General features: G+C 42.5%; 3 protein-coding genes across 6 annotated transcripts in view; 1 reads left to right on the top strand and 2 right to left on the bottom strand.

Annotated features, from left to right (window-relative positions):
• SYTL3 (synaptotagmin like 3) overlaps positions 1-1,057 on the bottom strand; it is a 30,932-nt gene extending 29,875 nt beyond the window's left edge. For both annotated transcript variants that reach the window (XM_075413876.1, XM_075413877.1), the window contains exon 1: positions 676-1,057. In XM_075413876.1, coding sequence (XP_075269991.1) covers positions 676-785 — 110 coding nt within the window. In that variant the 5' untranslated portion in view covers positions 786-1,057. The remainder of the gene's footprint in view (positions 1-675) is intronic.
• A 6,558-nt stretch (positions 1,058-7,615) lies between these two features.
• Positions 7,616-14,336, top strand: DYNLT1 (dynein light chain Tctex-type 1). Its single transcript, XM_075413884.1, has 5 exons — positions 7,616-7,700; positions 11,956-11,997; positions 13,221-13,344; positions 13,548-13,625; positions 13,918-14,336. Exons 1-5 carry the CDS (start codon positions 7,674-7,676, stop codon positions 13,986-13,988), a joined length of 342 nt encoding a protein of 113 aa, XP_075269999.1. The 5' UTR covers positions 7,616-7,673; the 3' UTR covers positions 13,989-14,336.
• Positions 14,337-17,564: 3,228 nt separating this feature from the next.
• TMEM181 (transmembrane protein 181) overlaps positions 17,565-21,979 on the bottom strand; it is a 35,909-nt gene continuing 31,494 nt past the window's right edge. For all 3 annotated transcript variants that reach the window (XM_075413881.1, XM_075413883.1, XM_075413882.1), the window contains exon 17: positions 17,565-21,462. In XM_075413881.1, coding sequence (XP_075269996.1) covers positions 21,384-21,462 — 79 coding nt within the window. In that variant the 3' untranslated portion in view covers positions 17,565-21,383. The remainder of the gene's footprint in view (positions 21,463-21,979) is intronic.

The raw sequence follows: 21,979 nt of genomic DNA, 5'->3' as shown, positions 1-21,979 counted from the left end.
GATGCCAACATGACAAAGCAGGGTACAAGCTGCAAAGAAATCCTTGTTCTAGCCCTGATATAAAGCAAATAAAATTTTGGAGGATTATCCCTTATCCTTCACAACTGAGATACTCACATAGTGTGAAATAATTACATAGAATCCTTTTCCTAACCAATGACACCTACCAACAGTAGCAACAACCTCTGAGACAGAGCGGTGCGCTTGCTACCTGCTGTATGCGAGAAGGAACAGTGATGAGAGAGCCAGCACAATGAGCAGGTATCCAGTGATTCTTAACTCTGGCACAACACAAGTTAAATAAACCAGCCAAAGATCTGAGCATGTTCTGTGTTACCAGGACCATAATGGCATACATAGGAACATCATGAGAATGCCATAAAGCCTTCATTGGAAAAATACAGGCAGCAACTGAACTTTCTATGAAGGCTAGAAGTAAAATTCATCAAGTAGATTATTCACCGAACAGTATTTGCTCATCTTTACTGTACAGTAGTCAATAGCAATAGTAAATCCAAGAGGCTCTAGACAGCCCTTTGCTTTCCCAAAGAATAAAAAGGCATTAGCTAACAAGAAGTATAAGAAAGGAATACAATTGTAAGGACAGCAAAGAGGAAGATGAGTACTTCTGAGAAAAAAGGAACAGAAATATAGGAATAGGCGAACGGCAGATACCTTATTCTTTCCTCCTCTGTTTTTCTCACCATCTGGTCACGGTACAGGACTTCCAGAACAGCCTCTCGTTCCAATTCCTTAAGGAAGTTTAAATCAAATTCACAGGCCATTTTTGCCAAACTTCACTTATTTTGTAGACTCCTGTCCTATGGTTCCACTACATCCAAAATGATGGATACTACTTTATAGATTATAACGTGGCCTGAGCGTTTACTAAGCGCCTGTGCTCTCACTTGATTGGTGATACGTTTCACTGTGTCATACCCTTGAAGCGAAGAATAACCATGCCTGTCCTCACACAAGTCATCATTTAAGTATCTCTGCTGCCTAGAGAATATGAACAGTTAGCAAGGTCACAGCAGTCTTGTCTTTTTCACATGAAAGAACTTCTTGTTCTTTTCTTTTTCTTTTTTTTTGCTGAGAGTGGTTACAAAAGGGATAAGAGCTTGCAGCAAGGCCCCAGACAGGGCTTTAACTGTCATCAGATGGAGGGACAATTCACCAAGACACAGTGAGGAATAGGAGGAATGGTTTTGTTTTGTTTTATTTGGTCTTGTAGATTTGGGATTTCCGGGCCTAGGGAAAAAAGAGTACATGTTACTATCTCTTCTCCTCACCTTTTCAAGACATTTCAAATAGTATGTAAAGACCACATTTTGCTGTACTCCGACCTTTCATGCACTAATTCAGATCTAGGTGAGGATTTAGGACAGTCCCATTCTTCAAACAGTCTCACCATATTGTCCATTAACACTCAGCCATGTACCTTCACATTTTTTGTACAGTCAGCATAAAACAACCAATAAAGAAACTTAAGTTAGTTTTGAACACAGGCCTACAAGTCCCATGACTGGAAAAGTCATGCTGGTTGAGACAAAAATGCCCATTTCTAATCTCATCTTAGTGAAAAGAAAAAACATTACAAGCCTAAGAGGAAAGCAGGAAAGACACCCTCCAAGAGTCATTTCTATCAATTACCTATGTCTGTTAAGTCTAGATAAACAGTTTAATAGCCATTAATGCTATTATCTTTGTTAACACACGTAAACACTAAAGAGATAAGATGTATATTACTTCCATCTCAGTGCACTAACAACTTTGGCCTCAAACTGATGTTAATGTACAAACACATGAGAAGTATAAAATTAAAACAGAATCACAACTGTATTTTGGATATATTCTGTGACCTTCACTTTTGTAAAACTCCCACTAAAATAGAAAATAATTTTAATATACTTTGCAGAAAAGTAGGGAAAGAAAATGATTATTCAATCTAATTCAGCTTACATACCATATTCAGTTTGAATACTACTGTCTAGTGTGTATTACAAGAACTGTAGGACAGTTCCACTTATGGTACACCATATATTAAAGATGTGTGTATGAAAACCGGTTAAGTGTTTCAAACTTAATCTGAATGCATACAGTCAGGCACTAGGACAGAAGGGTAAAGCATTCCCAAACCAGTTACTGATGCTTTACTGATGGACCTCAGCTGAGAATCTGGCCAATTGTCTGCATTGCTGGATCATTACTTTAAAATACTGTGAGTTTTAAGTTTCAAAAAAAAACTGAAATGGCAAAACTTCAGATACATAGTGACCACGTATTTTTGTTGGTGCAGGGAATTACTTTCTTTACATACAGCTTGCCCCAATTAAGTCACTTCATTTCACACACAAAAAAAAGCAGGAGGTGATAATTTGCATCTATAAACATTATGCATTCCATTCTTCTACATTTTTTCACAAAACCCTTCAACAGACACCAGAAGCAGTGTTAACAAAGAAAAAAAAAAAAAGATTGGTTTCCTGTGGAAACAAAAGAGACAGAGATAGGCACAATCATATTTTATTTCCTTACTAACTGCAGTTTCACAGGAAATTACTCAGCTGAAACATAAAAAGCCTGAGCATTTTTTAAGGACAATATATGTCATTTACAAAGGCCCCTGCATCCTTCACCTGCTTTCATCTTTTACCTCAAGAACACGTCCCAGGATTCATAAGCAGGTGTAGAGCCTTCAACTCCATTTAAGTAAATACAATCTGAAAGAGGAGTCAGTACAAACTTGGGGACTTCTGCATTATACAGGATACCAAAACACCCATTACAGCGTAAATTTAATTTTCTATAAAATCCTAGGATTTCCAAAGGCTGGTACATCTACAACGTCATCAGAAAATCCTGCTGAAGCATTAGTAAAAGCTAGCAAATTCATGATAGTCATTATTATGTGGATCCAATAAAACAGCTCTAGTGATCTTAAAGAAAATCCATGAACATCTTGCAGAGCTATTAAGAACGTGCCACTGTAAAACAGTTACTAAGAGCAACATCTGCAGTTAAGCAAGCACAGAAGTAGTTGCTATTTGATATCTTATTCAAATTCTTTAAAAAAGAACTACCTCCATTCTTCACAGAAGAGCACAAAGTTTTCCATATTTCAAGCCTGTTTTGGGAAATGGGTTTCAAAGGACGTCTTAGTGTGTGAAAAATACAGGGGGCATACAGAATCTTATTTAGAGATGCATATAAATCTTTTAAAAACTATGTTTTCAGCTATTCAAGCTTGCACAAATTTAAACAGTGTGAGGGAAGGAACAGCTTGGAGCCTCCCCTTGTTTCCACTTTGTCTTGCTCGCAGCCATTCTGACAGGGAGACACCGGTTCTGCACTAGCCAAGGCAGGATTCTTCAGAAGAGCATTCAACCTCAGCCCGCCAGTGATACTGCAAACACCACCATCAAAACCAGTTAGTCTATTACTACATTTCATATCCTGTTCACAGTGACAAATCATAAGCTCTGAATCTAATGCCAGCAGTAGTCTTGCCAACAGAGACTAGGATGGAAAGATTAACATCAGCTTCTGGCACCAAACAACAGAGCAAACTCACTGCAGAGCAAAGTGCCAGGCGCCCTACATCCTACAGTATCTGCACTACGCAGAGAGACAAAAAGCCTCCCGGACTCTCTCACCACTGGGCAAGAGCATCACGTGCTACACAGAATACAGCTTAAAATCCATCATGTAGCCTGCAGCTCTATCAATATTGCACCTGGGCATTCCTATGGTGTTTTTTTTTTTTTTATCTTCATGAAGATTCAAGCTCAGACAATGGTAGTGTTCTTGTCAATTTTTCTTGCACATTCAAAGATAATTCAAAATCTAGCTTAACGATGAGCTAGCTTTAAGACTAAATGAAGTACTATATCCCCCAAAATTGGAGATAATCCTTGTGCCCCACAACAGACTTGAACTCGTAATCATTTCACAGAGGTGTTCAAATTGGACTGAAAAGCTCTATACCACTGTAAAAGAAGAGCTTTCTTAACACTGAAGCTGTCTGCATTACATTAGTTTTTTTGTCAGTAATAAAAAGTGGTGTTTTCAGTAATAACCCTCCTTGACAGCAAAAAACAATTTTAAAAACTTTCACAGATGCCCTCCTTTCATGTTTACCCATTGAATCCAGTCAGCTAGCTGTTTTACATGGACGCAGAACCTCAAAGCCAAGCATCTTTCGTGTAAAACCAAAAGCAACAGCAACCTCTTTAGTAAATACTGTGACAATTCTCCCTTTTGAGCACAAAGCTTATATATTTTGTTCAAACATTATTTTAAATTATGTATTCAAAATAATCCAGTGTCAGGCACCTTGCAGATAGATCAGTAGCTTTCTGAAACTATCATGCGAAGTCTCAAAGCCATTGTAAAGGAGATGGGATGACCAGTGTGGTCACATCTTACGAGCGGGAGGCATGCACGCACACAGTGCAGTCTCAGAAGACCACACTTTTTTCTTTTATATCAGGCTAAAACAGCATGTACTTCTGTAACTGAGTATCAGTCAAAAAGCCTACCTAGGACAAGACTAAGTTTGCCAAAGGAAGCACTCTTGTAAGATTTTACACTTAGAAATGCCTGACTTAGCAAGCTACTTCTTCTCAAAGCAATTTTGTATGTAATCTCCTTTCAGATCCTTAAGCACTAGCAACATAATGACAATTAAATAAGAATAAACAAACTCATCTTCCAAAGTCACAGCCTTCATTGATTTGAGATAATTGGATTACTTCACCGTTAATCCAGAAGATGGATGTACGACATCAGGAGCTAAGGGACAGATTCAGGAGGTTCAGAATAAAAATAATCACAATAGCTCCTGGAACTTATAGCAATTTTCTATTCTGCAGAGGCCAATCACATTAACTTAGTTAAGAAAATTGCAAGTGTTATTTTATACTACCTGGCTGCAACAGTTTAATCTTCACATCCTTGCATAAACACATACAAAGTACTTACAACTTCTTTGATAATGTTTTACCAAAGTTATGTCCTGTGATTTTAATAATCTCCAACCTGACAACCTTAAGAAAAAAAAAAAAAAAAACAACAAAAAAACCAAAAACTTTTTTAGGTTCCAGTTGTGGCCTTTCCATGAAAACTTTGCAGTCCAAAAAACACCATTTCAGTAAGTAGAATTCATCCCCCTGTGCAATGCCGTATAGAACACATTAAAAAGCTGTCCTTACCTTTTCAGCAGCCATCAAAGAAAGATGCGTGGAAGTAAACTGCTTTTAAGAGATGAATAGCACTCTTACTATTTTTTTTATCTTTCCTTCAAGAAAACTGGTGGCTGTTCTCCACCCCCCTTCCTTCCTTTGGGCACCAAAATTAAACTGATGTATGTACAGAGGAGCATCCCCAAAACAGCTAAAAGCAAACGCACTCTGACAAGAGCCCTAGCGTTACATGAGCTTTTGTCAAGTCTCTGGTTTTGTTACCAACAACAGAAACTAGCTATCAAAGAGAATTTATTCATTTTTCTAACATTAAAAGGAGACCAAACACAAGAGACTATAAAAGCTGACTGATACTGTCAAAATACGCTGTCTTCAAGCCACACACAGGAAGACCAGTGGCTTTGAGTTCTACATTACAGATGTGAAAATACTACTAACCTCAACGTCCCCAGGACTCGCACAGAAAACTCTGCTTGTATCGTAAACAGTTATTTCCTGGAAACAAAATAGTTTTCTATTCAGGTCTAAATGACAAATCAATTAGCACAGATAAAAGTTCAAAATAATTCATTTTTTATGCATCTGTGAAAAGAAGAAAATTATTTTACCTTACAACTGGAAATCTGATCTCAGATAATGATTAAAAATTAAAATATTATTTGCACTGGATATCCCAATTCAGTCTGTTACAGAACCAAACGTCAGTAATGAAGTTCAAAATTACATCCAAATTATTTCAGTGTGGAAGAGAGGCTGTTCTTGCAGGTTGATCTCCTCTCCTGTTCCTGGCTCTACCAGGTAAACCATATGTACAATGCAGAAGACCTCCTTAGCGTTTTGAGTGTTTTAAGAAACATTCTTTTTTGTTAAAATTAAACAAAGCACTGCAGTTCTATCCACACAGCAAAAATAATGCCATGTGAATAGAATGAAGCCTGCAATTTTATAACTTCCTTAAGTTAAATAGGTTCAAACACTTCCACCTGCGTATGTCAAGTTTAATCACCTTCTTCAGCTGTATCACTGAAGGGAAAGCAATTGTTAGTGGGGCACAGAGCTAAGCCCAGCAAAGAATATTTGGATGATTTGGGCCTTTGTTTCAGACAAAACTTTAGGTAAATGAAAGGCCAGAGATAACCTGAGGATTGTTAACTACCCACGGCGACAAATATCCAGTATCACAAAGCCAGGCTGAGGAACGTCAGCCTTCCTGCCAGCTTTCCCCCTAGTATTTAACGGAAGCCTTAATTGTCACACTTTTCTCCCACTGTATTTTTCCCTCTCATCCCTGGGCATGAAAAACTGCTGCAGTATTTTAGACGCACTAAGAATGTAACCAAGTTACAGCCTTTTGTCCTTTTGTCTAAACAAGCACCACTCGTTCAGCCTCACTTTTCTGGTTCCTGCTTTCTGCTCGGTGGGAGCAGTGAGCGCAGGGCTCAGAGGAGAGGGGCCAAGGGCAAGCCCAGCAGCCAGACCCTGGCAGGGCGGGCAGAGCAGGTGCTGCCTGTGGGGTGCCCACACCGTCCCAAAGAGAGATGACTGGTCAGGGGCGAGGTGACCAGTCAGGGTCATCATCTTCAGGAGAAGCTTGAGGCAGGGCCAGACATGGGATTGGAGCCAAGGCCAAAGCATGGAGCTGAGGCCTGCCCCGGAGACAGGCCTAGAGTGGAGGGAGCAGGGGTGGGGGCCACAGCTGAGGCCCTGGCTGCCTCTCCACTTCACCCAGGCTGCTCCGGACTCGAACGGCATCCTCCGGGTCTCTCGGAAGCTGGCACCGGCACCGGCCTGGGCAACCCGCGAGCACTGCGCGCGCACACACAGAACCCGTACATGGCGAAAAGCGTGCCCTTTAATTTCACTGCCCAGATTCTGGCTGCTAAAACTGACGGGATCTGCTTAGAACAGTGAGAACACCCACATTCTTCACGCCTTTCCGTGCTTTTTTCCGTTCCTGGGCGTACACGACACACTCGGGGCTCCGTTTCAAGCTGTTTCCAGACACGACACGCAGACCCTCCTCCCCAGGGAAGGACCCACCGCTCCGCACACAGGCGGCGAGCTGCCGGCGTGCGAAACGCAGCCGCCAAAAGCAGCCTCCCCCCCCTCAGCCCCAGCCGGCCCCACCGCCCCCCGCCCAGCGGTGTCTCCCGGCCCGGGCCCCGGCCAGGCGCCTCCGCGCTGTCGCTATGGAAACCGCGCCATCTTGCCGGGCACCCCACCCCGTTGCAGAGCGCACTGCGCAGGCGTAGAGGCAGCGCAGGGGGGCGCTCACGAGTGCACCGGCGCGCTGCCACCTGTCCGCGCGGGGCGCACCCGCGGGCAGCACTGCGCAAGCGCTTCGGGCGCCGTGGCCCGGCGCGGGTGGGGGCGCGGAGCCGGGGGGCGCAGGCGCAGTGCGCGCAGCGGCCGGCGCGCGGGGGGCGGTGCGGGGCTGTCGGTTGCGGCGTGAGGGGCCTGGCCGGGAGGATGGACGACTTCCAGTCGGGGGAGGAGGTAACGGGCCGGGGCTGCAGAGGGGCCGGGCCGGCGGGCCGGGGGCCGCTCCGGGAGCTCGCCGCCCCTCTGGCGGGATGAGGAGAGCTGGTTACCCGGGGGGCCGGCACCGTCTCCGCCTTTCGGGTGGTGTCTGGCCTCGCCGGCACGGTGGGGCGGTGGCGGGAGCTCTGCTGGCCCGGGTGAGCTCGGTGGAAGGCTCGGGTAAGCCGCTCCTTGTGCGGGGGGAAGAGTTCGGTCTGTGCGCGGCAGGCGCACGGAGGCAGCTGTCCCTTTGCACCCCGTTAGCGGAGGTGCAGAGTCGGGTAAACCGAGGGTCTTTGTCTTTATGGTGCTAAATGGCCGCCGGCGAGTGTTGCCCTTGCAGAGGGAGCGGTTTCCTGGGCTGCGGCGGTTCGCTGCAGCGTTCCGCGGCAGCCGCGCTGGGACTCGGTGAGACAATAGCGAAGCAGCGAGAGGGGCGAAGGTGTGCCGGGCTGCTGCTGTTCCACAGGCCTTGTCCTGATTGCCCGGCCTGGCCTGTCTTACACCGTTAGAGACGTTTTTTAAAAACTGATAATTAACATGCTTGAACATCATTCCAATAGCTGTTTTCAAAAATGTCTTCAGAATTACTCAAGAGTAATGCTGCTTTGCAGTTTACATTTGTTGCTTAGGAACAGCTCTTTTAAACAAGGTAGTGGAAACATCATGTCTGCTTGCCTTGTGCCAGAAGGCTAGTGCAGAGAAATCACAAAGCTTCTGATTTTTTCTCCTTTATTTTATAGCATCATAGAATGGTTTGAGTTGGAAAGGACCTTATAGATCATATAGTTCCACACACCCCACCCCGCCATGGACAGGGATATCTTCCCCTAGGCCAGGCTGCTCAAAGCCCCATCCAACCTGGCCTTGAACACTTCCAGGGAGCAGGCAACCACAGCTTTTCTGGGCAACCTGTGCCAGTGTTTCACCACCCTCACAGTAAAGAATTTCTTCCTTATATCTAATCTAAATCTCCCCTCTTTCAGTCTAAAGTCATTACCCCTTGTCCTATCACTACAGGCCCTGCTAAAAAGCCTGCCCCCATCTTCCTTATAAGCCCCCTTTAAGTATTGAAAGGCTGCAATCAGGTCTCCCCGCAGCCTTCTCTTCTCCAGGCTGAACAGCCCCAACTCTCTCAGCCTTTCCTCACAGGAGAGGTGCTCCAGCCCTCAGACCATTTTTTTGGCAGCCTCTGGACCTGCTCCAACAGGTCCATGTCTGTCCTGTGCTGAGGGCTCCAGAGCTGGACATGGGACTCTAGGTAGGGTCTCACCAGAGCAGAGTAGAGGGGCAGAATCCCCTCCCTCGACCTGCTGGCCATGCTTCTCTTGATGCAGCCTAGAATACAGTTGGCCTTCTGGGCTGCAAGCGCATACTGCCAGATCATGTAGAGCTTCTCATCCAACAGCACCCTCAAGTCATTCTCCTCAGGGCTGCTCTCAGTCCATTCTCTACCCAGCCTGTATTTGTGCTTGGGATTGCCCAGACCCATGTGCAGGACCTTGCACTTGGCCTTGTTGAACTTCATGAGGTTCGTACAGGCCCACCTCTCAAGCCTGTCAAGGTCCCTCTGGATGGCATCCCTTCCCTCCAGCGTGTTGATTGCACCACTCAGCTTGGTGTTGTCAGCAAACTTGCTGAGGGTTCACTTGATCCCACCACCATCTGTGTCATCAACAAAGATGTTAAACAGCACCAGTCCCAATACCAACCCCTGAGGAACACCACTTGTCTCTGGTCTCCACTTGGACATTGAGCCATTCACCACAACTCTTTAAGTGTGACCATCCAGCCGATTCCTTATCCACTGAGTGGTCCATCCATCAAATCCATGTATATCCAAAAGAGAGACAAGGATGTTGGGTGGGACAGTGTCAGATGCTTTGCTCAAGTCCAGGTAGATGGTGTGAGTTGCTTTTCCCTTATCCACCAATGCAGTAACCCTGTCGTAGAAGGCCACCAAATTTTTCAGGCACGATTTGCCCCTGGTGAAGCCATGTTGGCTGTCACCAGTCACCTCCTTATGTTCCATGTGCTGTAGCACAGTTTTCAGGAGGATCTGCGCCATGATCTTGCCGGGCACAGAAGTGAGACTGACTGCCTGTGGTTGCCTTCCTTTTTACCCTTTTTAGAAATGGGGGTGATATTTCCCCTTTTCCAATCACTGGGCAGCGGTGGCGGCTTGTTTTAACCACCTTACATGGAGCCAGTGATAGTTGAGGGCCTGAAATGGGAAAACGTACTAACCATAGGAAAAAGCGGGTAGTAGTTTTCAGTCTAATAAAATGGTGGGGCCTTCTCTGTCCCCGTTTTTTAATACAAAAAGTGTTTGTACTGTGTTCTGAAAGGATGGAATGGTGGTGGTGTATTTGGCAACTCAGTTACAGCACACACACCACAAAGCTGAGTATCGGGGCATTATGTTCTTTAAGCCATTCTAAGATTTTTCTCTATGGTTTTCTATGTTCTGTTTTGTCATGTATCTAAATCCATCTATGTTCTCATCCCAAAAAAGAGAGAGGTTTGAGAAGTGACAGCAACTCTAGAACCAAATTCTCAAATGTATCTATGGCTCTGTCCCACTTGTTTCCGTACAGATTAGATACCTAAATACCTTTGAGAACTTGGGTTGGATTTGATAAAATGCATATTGGTGAGCTGTGTTTGTGCTCACTCAAAGACTTTTCAGAGCAGAGTTCTAGACTTTGTGAAGAAAAATCCGTATATGGTTTATCAGCTTGCCTGACAGCACGCTTCATGTCTGCCAGCATGTCTGCCATGCATATTCTTAACTTGGGCTCTATGGGAAAGGATATTTTGATAATTATAGCTCTCATTTGCTTAAATACAGTGGTGCACCTTCAGTGTAAGCACCTGTAAAATTCGGTATTGTGAAAACAATTGAGATATATTAAAATTGTATCAGAGTAAAGAAGCTGAAAATAAAAGCCAGTTTGCCCCAACAGGTAAAAGCTTTTGAAAATGCTGAAGTGTGCGAGGAATTTGGTGCCTCTGGGTGGTTACAGCAGAGGCCTTGCCCGCACGTCTCCCGGGGCGTGCCGTTTCTTCTCCCAGGGAGAACACCCAGCAGCGCGCATCATTCTGAACGTTGCGCGCCGTTGCCACTGACTAGAGTGTTCTCCTGACCAAAGGTTTTATGGATATAGTGCTGAAATTCTCTTGAGCAGGGGTAACTGCGTGCTGCCTGTGCACCCAAATTCTGCTGTTAGTCGTGTTTGCCGGCTGGAGAAGCTGACAGACCTACCAGCAAAAATTCAGTGGACATATGCTGATTAGGTTAATTATGAAATCCTTATTCAGTCTTCTGAAATAAATTTGTTTGCTGTTATGTGAGTTTCTTTTCTCTGATTGTTCTGGTATGTGAGGTGAGGCTGTGAGATACCTGTAGTAAAAACGGGGTGGCGGGCTGCGCGGGGTCCTGCCTGCTGGACCTCCCTGGCTGTTGGGGTGGCTATGGGTGGTGGGGGGCTGCGCCCAGCAGTGGTGGTGGCTGATTTTAACCACCTTACATGGAGACAGCGATAGCTGAGAGACTGAAATGGGGAAACATGCTAACCATACGAGAAAACGGGTTGTAGTTTTAAGTAAAATGTTGGGGCCTTCTCTGTCCCCATTCTACACGCTTAATCTCTGCTCCCCGGAGCCCAAGAGAAGGCTGAAGGTGGTGCGAAGTCCAGCGAGCTAGATTTCCTCTTTGATTTCTAAGGCGCAGTTTTCTTCTCATCCCCAGCTGAGATTGTCATGACAGCTTTTCCTGGAGCTGTGAATTGATGTTTTGTCCGCGTCAGTGCCCTGGAGATGTCGCTTTCATTTAACTGCAAGCTGCGCCTGCACACCGAGGTTGTCTCTGCAGCCCTGCTGTGAATTGTGGACATTAATGCTTCTTGTGAAATGAGAGTATATGTGTACAGAAATGCTATATGTATTATTTTAAAATACTTTCAAGTTAAAATTTGAAAACTTTGACTCAGAAGGCCAGCCAATATTAGTTCATCTGTTATTTTTCATTACTTTGCTAAGAATGTTAACTTGACTGGGTTCAGGGAGCCGGAGTACATATGAGCAAAGAAAGGAAGACTCGGTATCTTCTGACTTGCGAGAAAGCTGACAAGCATAAATTAAGCTTCTAGTGCGTGTTCTTGACAAAGCTTGAGCTCTGTAAACTGAAGAATGTGTCCACTGATGATTTAAAATTCTACTTTCTTTGTAGACTTCCTTTGTTGTCGATGAAGTCAGTAGCATCATTAAAGAGGTAAACTAACATTTTCATTTTGTTGGTGTGGAAGTGTAGTGTGTTGTATGCTGTGTGCTAAAAGGCATTCAAGAAAGTCTGATAACTGATATGTAGTAGATTTCTAGATAGATTGCTGTCAAAGTATAGATAATTGTTGATTTAAGCAATGTACATACTTTAAGTGGAAATGATACCTAGCTTTAGTTGTGATTGTGTATAACAAATTGAAAAGATAATTAAAATAATTTCATGTGCTCCTCTCTCGTTGCAGTGTATCCCTATTAGAATTTCTAGGAGGATGTTTTATGTTAAACCCGACAGAGATAGATTTTATAGTTCAGTAACGTATAGGGTTTTTTTGTGTGCTGTCTGCATATGCGTGTTACTGTGTTCTTTTGAGATGCTTTTCCTCCAGAAAGAGTTCTTGTTTGTTTGAAATGACTGAACTATTCTTGTTGCTAAGAAACATGGATTTCCTGTCTAGAAAATTTCCAGAGGGATTTGGTTTTTGCATTGAGAATTCCTCTTGTAAACTGGTACAATCTTTTTCATGTTGCAAAACAACTGTTTTGGTCAGACTCTGTAAATTGGATACACATGCTTTAATACATGCTCCTGTCTCTTCTGAATCTGAAATAATTTTGTGGTTATTTTTCAAACAATTTCTATGAGGAAAAAAATGTATCAATGAAAAACATGCAGCTTTAATGTACTTTTATTTGTATCTTAAAGGGGAAACTATCCTCATAAGTAAGACGGATTATTTGGCTGAAGGCTTCTGCTCTATTGGTAACCAGAAACTACACGGGTCTTTTGATTTGGGGTTTTGTTTCCCAAAAATGATTCTGCTGAAAAATCTGAAGTTGATTTCCATAGAACAATGTGTGTGAATGAGCCATTGTTGTGTGCATTTGTTCAGTCTCTTCAAGACTGTTTGAATGCAAGACCCTGTCATAACTCTGACTTCAGGACATTGGGATAGGAATTACAAATAATCAAATTATCACAAAGTGAAGAGAGGATGGAATCTATGATAATTTCCCCTATGCCTTGTTCAAACTCTGGCCTGCACATTTTTTAATAATTGAAAACACCTCCAACAATCAGCACGGACAAGCAGTATTTAGGATTTTTTCTGTGGGTGTGGGGTCTCATCTTTAGTGCTCCATGTTGGAATGGCTTAATGGGTGCCTTGTAGACTGGCAGCAGTGCAGCTGATTTTCTGCGTTTGTCACCAACAGGCCATAGAAAGTGCGATAGGTGGCAATGCCTACCAGCACAGCAAGGTGAACCAGTGGACGACGAGCGTGGTGGAACAAACACTAAGCCAGCTCACAAAGCTGGGCAAGCCTTTCAAGTACATTGGTGAGCTCAACTTTCTCTTTTCTCTTAAAGCTGGTACAGTCAGGTGCACTCGTGGGTAGCGGGTGGGGGACGATCTGAGCAAGAACCATGTCTGTAAAGTACTCTTAAGCATGTATATAGGCATGTGTGTATGTATGTACTGTGCAAAGCAGAAATGCAGTTAGTTAATTAATGTTAGTGATAAATTAATTCTCTACTAACAGTGACCTGTGTGATTATGCAAAAGAATGGTGCTGGGCTACATACAGCAAGCTCTTGCTTCTGGGACAACTCCAGTGATGGTAAGGAGCACAACTGTTGGATTTTTCAGCTTGCAGATGTCATGCTAGTCCCCTTAAGACTAGGCAGTATACTTTTTTTCCCAAGCACTATAGTTTTGGAGTAATAGCATGCAGTTTGGTATTTTTTCCGTTTGGCTGCAATGCTAACTCCGCTATGTATGAAGCACTTAGCTGTTGTCAAAGCTTCATTCTTAAGATTCCTAGTGTAAACAATTACAAACATGCACATAAGGGCATGCATTTAATCACCGTGACTTGCTTCTGTCTCTGAAACCCTTTTTTGTATTTGTAGGAACCTGCACTGTGAGATGGGAGAATAAGACTATGTACTGTATTGTCAGTGCCTTTGGACTTGCAATTTAATTGCCTGGAAATCATTCATCCTTCTCTTTTCTACTCCAGCACTTGATTCCATCTCTGCTCAAACTGTGAATACGCTGAAAAACTTCTGATCTTAATGTACTTTTTAAGTAACCTTTTTCAAACGTAGAAATGGGAAAACATGCTGTTACATGGTTTATGTTTGTACGTAGTATTGTACCAGTGTTACCATGCTGTCTTAACACTTCAAGAACTTCTCTTCAAGGTGCTATTACTGAAATCTGCTGCAGTGTAAACACTTTCTATAGATTTCTTTTTTAAGACCAATATAAATGAGACACCGACTTTCACACTTTGTACTCTTGGTTAGCATTAAATTATTTAAATTCATATTCATTGGTGTGACTCATTTAAACTTAACTCTTTTGTTATTTAAAAAAAATATGTTCAGTTCTCTTCAAGGTAGTTGAGGTACATACCAGAATAAAAAGCACTTCCGTAATTTTGCCAAAGTCACTACAAAATTGCAAGAAAATGAGATGATGTTAATCAGAAGGTAACACGGCTGCATTTTTTGGACCTGTTTAATCTGATTGTGTGGTATTAGGGCACGGAACGGTAACAGAAATAACTGTCTTTATTGAACAAAGACAGATAAGAAGTTTTTCACATTCTAGAAGTGCTCAGCAAGCTGTACACGGGTAATCATTCACTACTGCACCCAATTGCATGTCTTAAGTAGCTCTTGCACTTACCTGCTACCTTCTGCTTTGGTTTTGCTGAGAGCGAGTGTGAGTTCTGGTAGTTGGTGAAACGTGATCCTGTCTGAAAGGGGGAAAAACTGCCTCCAGGTGACATGACTAAATAACATGTGAACTGGTCGCCTGACTTCTAGCGTGAAGTTGCAGAGCCATAACAAGTAAAACAAGTTTTCAGCGTAGGCTTGGATAAGGTTTTCCTTGTCAGCTGATTAAAGAAATGGGAGCATGCTGTGAGTTTCACACTACCTCTGTGAACAGCCGTGCTGCTTCTGTGAGCAGCAGCTTGCTGCTAGCGAAGTTGCAAGAGTTACTGCCAGGGCAAGTACGGGAGAGCATTCCTGGGCTGGCGTCGGTCCGAGTGACCCGCGTTTGCTTGTCTTTCGGAAGCCCCCTCAAATGGTTTCAGAACGTGGCGCTTAGCCAGAGCTGTTTAGAATGAGATGCCTGCTGATACAACAGTCTGTTGTAACTGTCTGACTGGAGAGATGCAATACTGAAAAATCAAATGTCCATAGAGGATTTGTTTTCCATAGTGCTCAGTGCAGGGGGGTGCTCTCGTGGTAACTCTGCTCAGTGCATCCAGGCAGGCTGTGGAAATCCCTGTGCTGGGCAAGGCTTCAGCTCTCTTCCTTCCTACCCATTTCTGCTGTCAGTAGGGCAAAAAAGTTGTCTTGATGAGCAGGTTTGGGCTCGGCACGTTTGAGACTTCTAACCTAGCTGTAAGGCTTGTGTATTTCTGCTAGCGTACCCATTGAACATCTCTGTAAACACATCTCCTTCATCACAAGCCACTTCTTCATCCTAGCAGATGTCCTAGGGAGCACTACAGGGCTATGCTGAGTGTATGGACGTTATACTGGGGGGGGGTATATACCTTATGTTTCTATGGCAGAGCGAGCTTTAGCATGAGTTTGACTAGAAACAGAATGTTGTGTATTCAGTGTCAGAAATTATACAACACCTGTAAAAAGAAAATATTTAAACAAGATAGATTGAATAAAGTGTCTGGGACACTCACCAGGGTGAGAAAGAAACTTACCATCAAGAAACTAAATTTATGAGCTCTGAATTGCTAAGGAAATTTTTAATCTGGGTGGTTGGATACTTTATGTCCTTTCCATGATGCTATGCTGGTGGTGTAGTATCTACTCAGCTATGTATTTACATTTAAAAGAAATAGTTCTGTGCATTTTGAGTCAGTATTTACTTCTAGAAACATTTAGCTCCTTGGCCAAGCCGTTCAAACATTCCTTGTCCTTTGCGCAGGTTAATAATTGCAAATACCGTAATATTTTTTTTTTGCTGTTTGTCAGTTCATGCATGTGCTGAACTGCAGAAAAAAAATGGTTTGAGGTGCTCGTCAGTGCAAAAGCTGTATGGGAGGGAAAAACCCTGTTGCATTAAACCAGAAGTTGTGCTACAGAAAGGCAGGTATAGTTCTATAGCTCGTTTTACATGCGAGGAATAACCAATGCTTTGGCTGTAACAGCTTTGGGATTGCAGACAGGGGTTGTGGGTTTTTTGAGTGTTGGTGTGTCATGTCCCCCTCACTGCTCGGCATCCCCCGAATTACAATAGGGCTTTTCTGTAAAATGGACAGTTACTGATTTTTAAATTTTAATTATCTTCAAACACCTCAGTTTAGGTGAGTAGAGTACTACTTTAATCATCTTTTTCAAAGACTGCTGGCCAGCTCATTGCAGTGCCAAAGTAAAGCATTAGAGTGATGAGCTTGCAGTCTTGGCTCTAGATAATTAATTTGCTGTAAAAAAAACAAACAAACAAAAAAAAAACACAAAAAAGAAAAAACAAGCACACACTGGGGTGGAGTATGCAGGAAGGTAATTAGAAAGTCACATTCTCTGTTTCCGGTCTCTAGGTTACTGCCATGGCTCTCCACGTGACGACAGCTATAGAAACTGGGGCCATGTCAGCCCTGATCTGGAGGGGAGGAGGGGGAAGCAGGGGTGTGTATGTGTGTCATCGTTTACTGTAAATGCCACAAATGAGTATGACCTGTCTCCCACCATGAACTATTTTAACTGAAACCTAAAGGAAATGGCTTCAGAATTAACTGCTGCTGGTAAATGAGCGCTACCCCCGCTGATATCAAAGCAAGGGTAAGTTGCATATCCATTTGTGCAGAGATGTTTATGGCCATTTTATTCAGCACACAGTGAGATTTCGGTCTCTCCTCGAGTTTGTGTAAGGAGTGGCATCACCCCAAATGGAGGGTGACCTGCTCATCACCTTTGCAGTCTACCACATGCGAGCAGACTCTTGGAAGATCCAGAGCTGTAAGAAGGAGATGAATGAGATCAGCATCTTCACCCTCTGTAAACCTTTTTTTTTTTTTTTAATTACTGTCCAGTGAGGTGAAGGTGGGGCTGCCCTTTCCTGGGTGTGCTGAGAGGACGCATTGCTGCACGGCAAGGGGGAGAACGGACAGCCCTGCTGGCAGAGGCCTCCAGCAGCACCTAAGGTGACACCTGTGCATTTGGCAGGATGGCAGATGGCACTAACATTCCCCAGGGGAAGTTTTACTGCAACGGGGCCACAGCAGGCTTTGCAAAGCCGCTCTTCAGCCATTTGAGAATGCCAGTTCACCTCTGTATTTCCTGGGAACATTAGCAACCTGTCCTTGCACCTTCAAGCCCAGGCAGGATAATCAAAAACAACAAACAACCCAAAACATAATTCCCTGGCTAATCTGTGCTGACACAGCCTCCTGAATCCCATCCTTATGCAATTAACCAAGTTTAAGTATGCATAAGAAAATACATATAAACTGAAAATACATGCAAGTTACAAAAATGGTAGTCATTCACCAGAAGGACAATAAAATCAAGATACAATATAAAGATATAAAATTTTATTATGAACATATTTAACAGTGATTATGCACATGAAGTCCTCCAAGAAACTCAATACCCAACTTTTGCTTGAAGTAAAATATTAGTTTTTCCTTCATATTCCATATTAGCATGAAGTTTTCTGACATAAATGGATGATTTGCTGTCATTAACACAACTTCTAGATACATAGAATATTTAACACGTCCTCATGCACACTTTCGCAAAGCAGCATTTAATTACAGCTTCTCATTAAACAGAGCATTTATCTTACACATTTTTATACCATTTTGGTACACAATTTTTCCATATTTTCAATATTACATATTTACAAATGTCTAAAAAAAGTTTGAGAGTAATGCAAAGGTTATTACTGGTGTAAGGACATGGGGGGAAATTAGGTGACTACGGATACGAAGTTGTCTTTTGGCTCAGACAACAGATCAAAGCCATTCCTAGCTGGAACCACCCTCCCATTTTCCCCAGTACTGGTGCCACGGGTCTGTTGCACCAGCTGTTCCTTACTGGTGTTAAGCCTTAAGCTTCCTCTTCTTTACCAGTCCTAGGAAAGTTTCCAACCAATTCCAACACCAACTGTATTTTTAAAGCAAATACTGCAGAAAATGGTTGCCATGAATGACTCATACTGTTATTGATTTCTTAAAAGTCCCTCGTGATCCTGTGTACATGGAAATCTTGCAGTTATTTAATAGACAGCATCTCCTTTAGAGCAGGAGCACTGTATGCTGTGGAGCCTTTTTTATTACTTTTCTCATTTTATACAGTTCCGCCAGTGACAGAAATACTTCATTACTATAGCAGTAGTGAAAGGAAAGCCAGGCTCGTTTCTTATCCAGATCTCTGCTGTTTCACCCTTAGGTTACAATACTTTACTCAGAGGTGAATTTATGCCACCTAGTCCCAAGCTGTTTACAATCCATATTGTAATATTCCTCAAATATGGTCTCTGCTTTCCAGTTGTGGAAACAGGATTGAAACATTTTTTGCTGGCAAACCTATTTCCTCATCTGCTTCACTGCTTTTGCCTTTTTACTGTATATTGAATTTGATGTGACAGTGATTCAACCAACCTTACCATTACAGTCTAGCACTTCTGAAATACAAAGCTGTTTTGCATGGCAAACACTGCTTGAATATAATCTCTAAAAATGAACAAGGAAACTATTTTCTCACTACTTTCATAGAGACATACTTACTTTAGGTACACATCCATTCTCAGTTTTCCTATTTCCACTTTGAACACAGTGATGTAGAAAAAAGGCAAACAAACCAGCAAGTAAAATGGGATGAGAACAGCTTAGGAAAAAAATCATCATCTCAAAGTCAGATTACAAATATCTTCCTCTGTTAATGCAATCCCAAAGCGCGTCACTGAATTTCAGGGTTAACTGTAACAACGAGTTCAGACTGTGATAAGAAACATTAGTATACTTTTCACACTGGTCAAATCAAGCATTTTATCTCCTCAGAACAATTTAGAACAGAATTAAACAATATCAGAGCCAAAAAGATCTGAAAATGTAAGGATCACGTACATACCAATTTTTGAAGACCTAATTTCCGTACCCACTGTTACTCCAATGGCAGTCAAAAGGATTTGGGGTGTGCCAAGGATTCCTGGTTGGCTCCAAGCCTGACTCTGCAAATGCAAACAGCTCTAAGCCTCAAGAGAGTCATCTGGGGAATTGTAAAAATGGGAATGGACTCTCCACTTTTAGGAGACAAAGATCATCTCCAATAATTGTTAAAAAAAAAAAAGTCTAAAAGGAAGTGCTGAAGGTACAGCTTATTACAGTTCACTGGAAAAACAAAGACACCGTTAACTTGAAATACTTCTTTAAAGTTCTCCTATATGTTCTTCTAAACTGACACCAATCAATTAAGAAATCAAAGGGAAAAACTTTCCCCTCCTCCCCGGCAGTTTCCTTGATTTAGCCATACAGTAGTGCTTTGGCTTCTAACAAATAAATGATCCCTGGTACAGAAAGTTTTAAAATTCAAATGCCCTCAAAAAATTTCACAGCTGTACATTATTTTTGAAAGTTTTCTCTCTCTCACACACACAGAGTATCTTACCACGCTTTTCTTTAGCAGAGCACCGATTTAATCTGAACTATTCTATGCCAGCAAGTAGGCAACCCCAAGCAACAGTTCCTTTGGTCCTCTCTAAGCAGCCTGCTGTCCTGTGAAGTCTCCCCTTCATGATCTTGAACAGCTACCAGTTGATCACAGTGGGAGTGGTCTGGAACAGTTGTTGCATCAAAGCGGAACAAACCGAGTTTTGCCTCAATGCGACTCAGCAAGTCTAGGAGAACTTCACTGCACTCTTCTGCTTAAACCGCTTCCATGAGCACAACTCCCTAGTGTAAGCCAGCACCATTTTCTAACACATCAACAGTGCTTTTGAGTGTCTTCTACATCAGCAGAGCAGAGCAATTTTACAAGAATAAATCAGTTACGAGTCCATGAAAAAGTAAGATACTTTCAGATAGGTCAAGTACCTGAAAACAAAAGTAGTTAGAAACAAACAGCATCCACTTAAATAAAGAACTGAACAATAGTGTAGAGAAACCAAACTTTTAAATAGAGAAGCAGCAGCATTGTACTAGGAGTACTTCCCATATAACTTTGTTCCAGCACAGACTGGAATACGATGATCACAGAACATGCTAGTAGCAGTTCCGATCAGTGCAGGTGGTGACCGTGGTCTGACAAAGCAGTTGGACTATGCACAGAACACGCTCAAAAGCGTGCTCTCATGCACGTTCAATATGTCAGCAACCATGATTGTTCCTAGAATGTCGGTTAACTATCTATTAATACAACTTAAAAAAAAATTCTGATGTAGAAAAGACCTCTAAAAATGAAATGTTTGGAAATTTGAAACTGTAATTCTCTATGAAACTTTCATACTGCATTCTCTGTAAGTGTAACAATCTCCTCCAGCATACAGAAAACCCAGAAATAAGAGTACTGGCTTCCTTCTGAGATCTGTTGCTGCTAAATATTTCCATTTGAAAGGGCTGTTAAAAACAAACCAACCAACCCCTACACAACCAAAAAAGAAACCAAACACTTCTGCTGTGGCAGTACAGCATGTTATGAAACATATATAAATAATGTTGCACCACTGAGGCTATTTTGGCTCACTAGAACTAGAATATTTGCACATCTCTCACACTTATAAATCTGGTAAACTCATTTAAATCAATTTTAAAAAATGGTCTTAAGTCTATACCGCTTCTTCAAAGGAAGAATGTAAAGCTTGTGTTTTCTTGCATTAAAAAAAAAAAAAGAGAGAGAACCCTAAAACACTTCATTCCCTGTCTCCAGCTCAAAAGACTAAGGTAGAAAATTGAAAGGGAAACGAGGCACTTGGTACAGCTGTGGACAATACACAAAGGAGCTAACAGAAATGCAGCTGATGAATGACAGTATGCTGTACATAATCCTCAAAAAACCCAAAAAACCAAGCAGCAAGGAAGCAATTTTAAAATCAGTGTATAATCAGTGACACTTCTAAATGGAAACAGACTTAAAGATTTTAGTCCACAGACATCCTGCTATCAGGCATTTTTTGAGAAGTGTAAAAATTTTGGTTTCTTAAATTTTCACCACAAGCTTTTCAAGCATTCTTTTTTCCAGTTTTAACTTTGTAAACAGAAACAGAAGCAGGATGTCCTTCCTGGGAGTCGGTGTTCAGATGACAGCAGACTGTAACGAAGCCAAGGAAGTCGTCCATCTAGCAAAACTTTAAAATTGGTTTAATTCCAGCTGAACAAGTCTGTCTACATCAAAATCAATCAATCACTGTCCGATTCCTCTTTATACTTGGCTCTAATAGCTTGGCCGTTCTGAAGTGGCATTTCTTCGTAGTCACTCCTGTGAAACAGACACTTGTTAAAGCTTCTGAACAGGTGTTCAGATAGGAAGTCCAAAATAAACACAAAAGTTCTAGACCACATTGAGGCATCAAACTGTTACTTGGGTAAGAAGCTGGTATCTCTCTTCCTTCCTTATTGGAGATATGAACAACATATATGAATTCTCTCCAGAGGATGATGTATAATAGAAGTTATTCCAGTAACTACAAGCCGCTTCTACAAGGATGCGTACAGAAGCAAGCTGGCACTACTACTACTCATCTACCTACACGGAGGCCAGCTGTCTCAGACAATGCACACAGCGAGTCTAGCACAAACTTGTTCAGGTTGCTGCAGTATGAACCCCATCCTCGCCGTTCCAGTGTCTTTGGTCAGAGGTGAAAGCATCAAGGGCGGATCATGAGTTTGTTCAGTGTCTAGCACGGACAGCCCTGACCGGGTGGGTTTTAAATGCTACTGTAATTCTCCTATTACACAGACTCACACAAGTCCAGGAAGTTTATCCAGATTTGATT

Source organism: Opisthocomus hoazin, chromosome 2, assembly GCF_030867145.1.
Source record: "Opisthocomus hoazin isolate bOpiHoa1 chromosome 2, bOpiHoa1.hap1, whole genome shotgun sequence".
NCBI classification, from domain to species: Eukaryota; Metazoa; Chordata; class Aves; order Opisthocomiformes; family Opisthocomidae; genus Opisthocomus; species Opisthocomus hoazin.
This window is presented reverse-complemented; position numbering and strand designations above follow the sequence as displayed.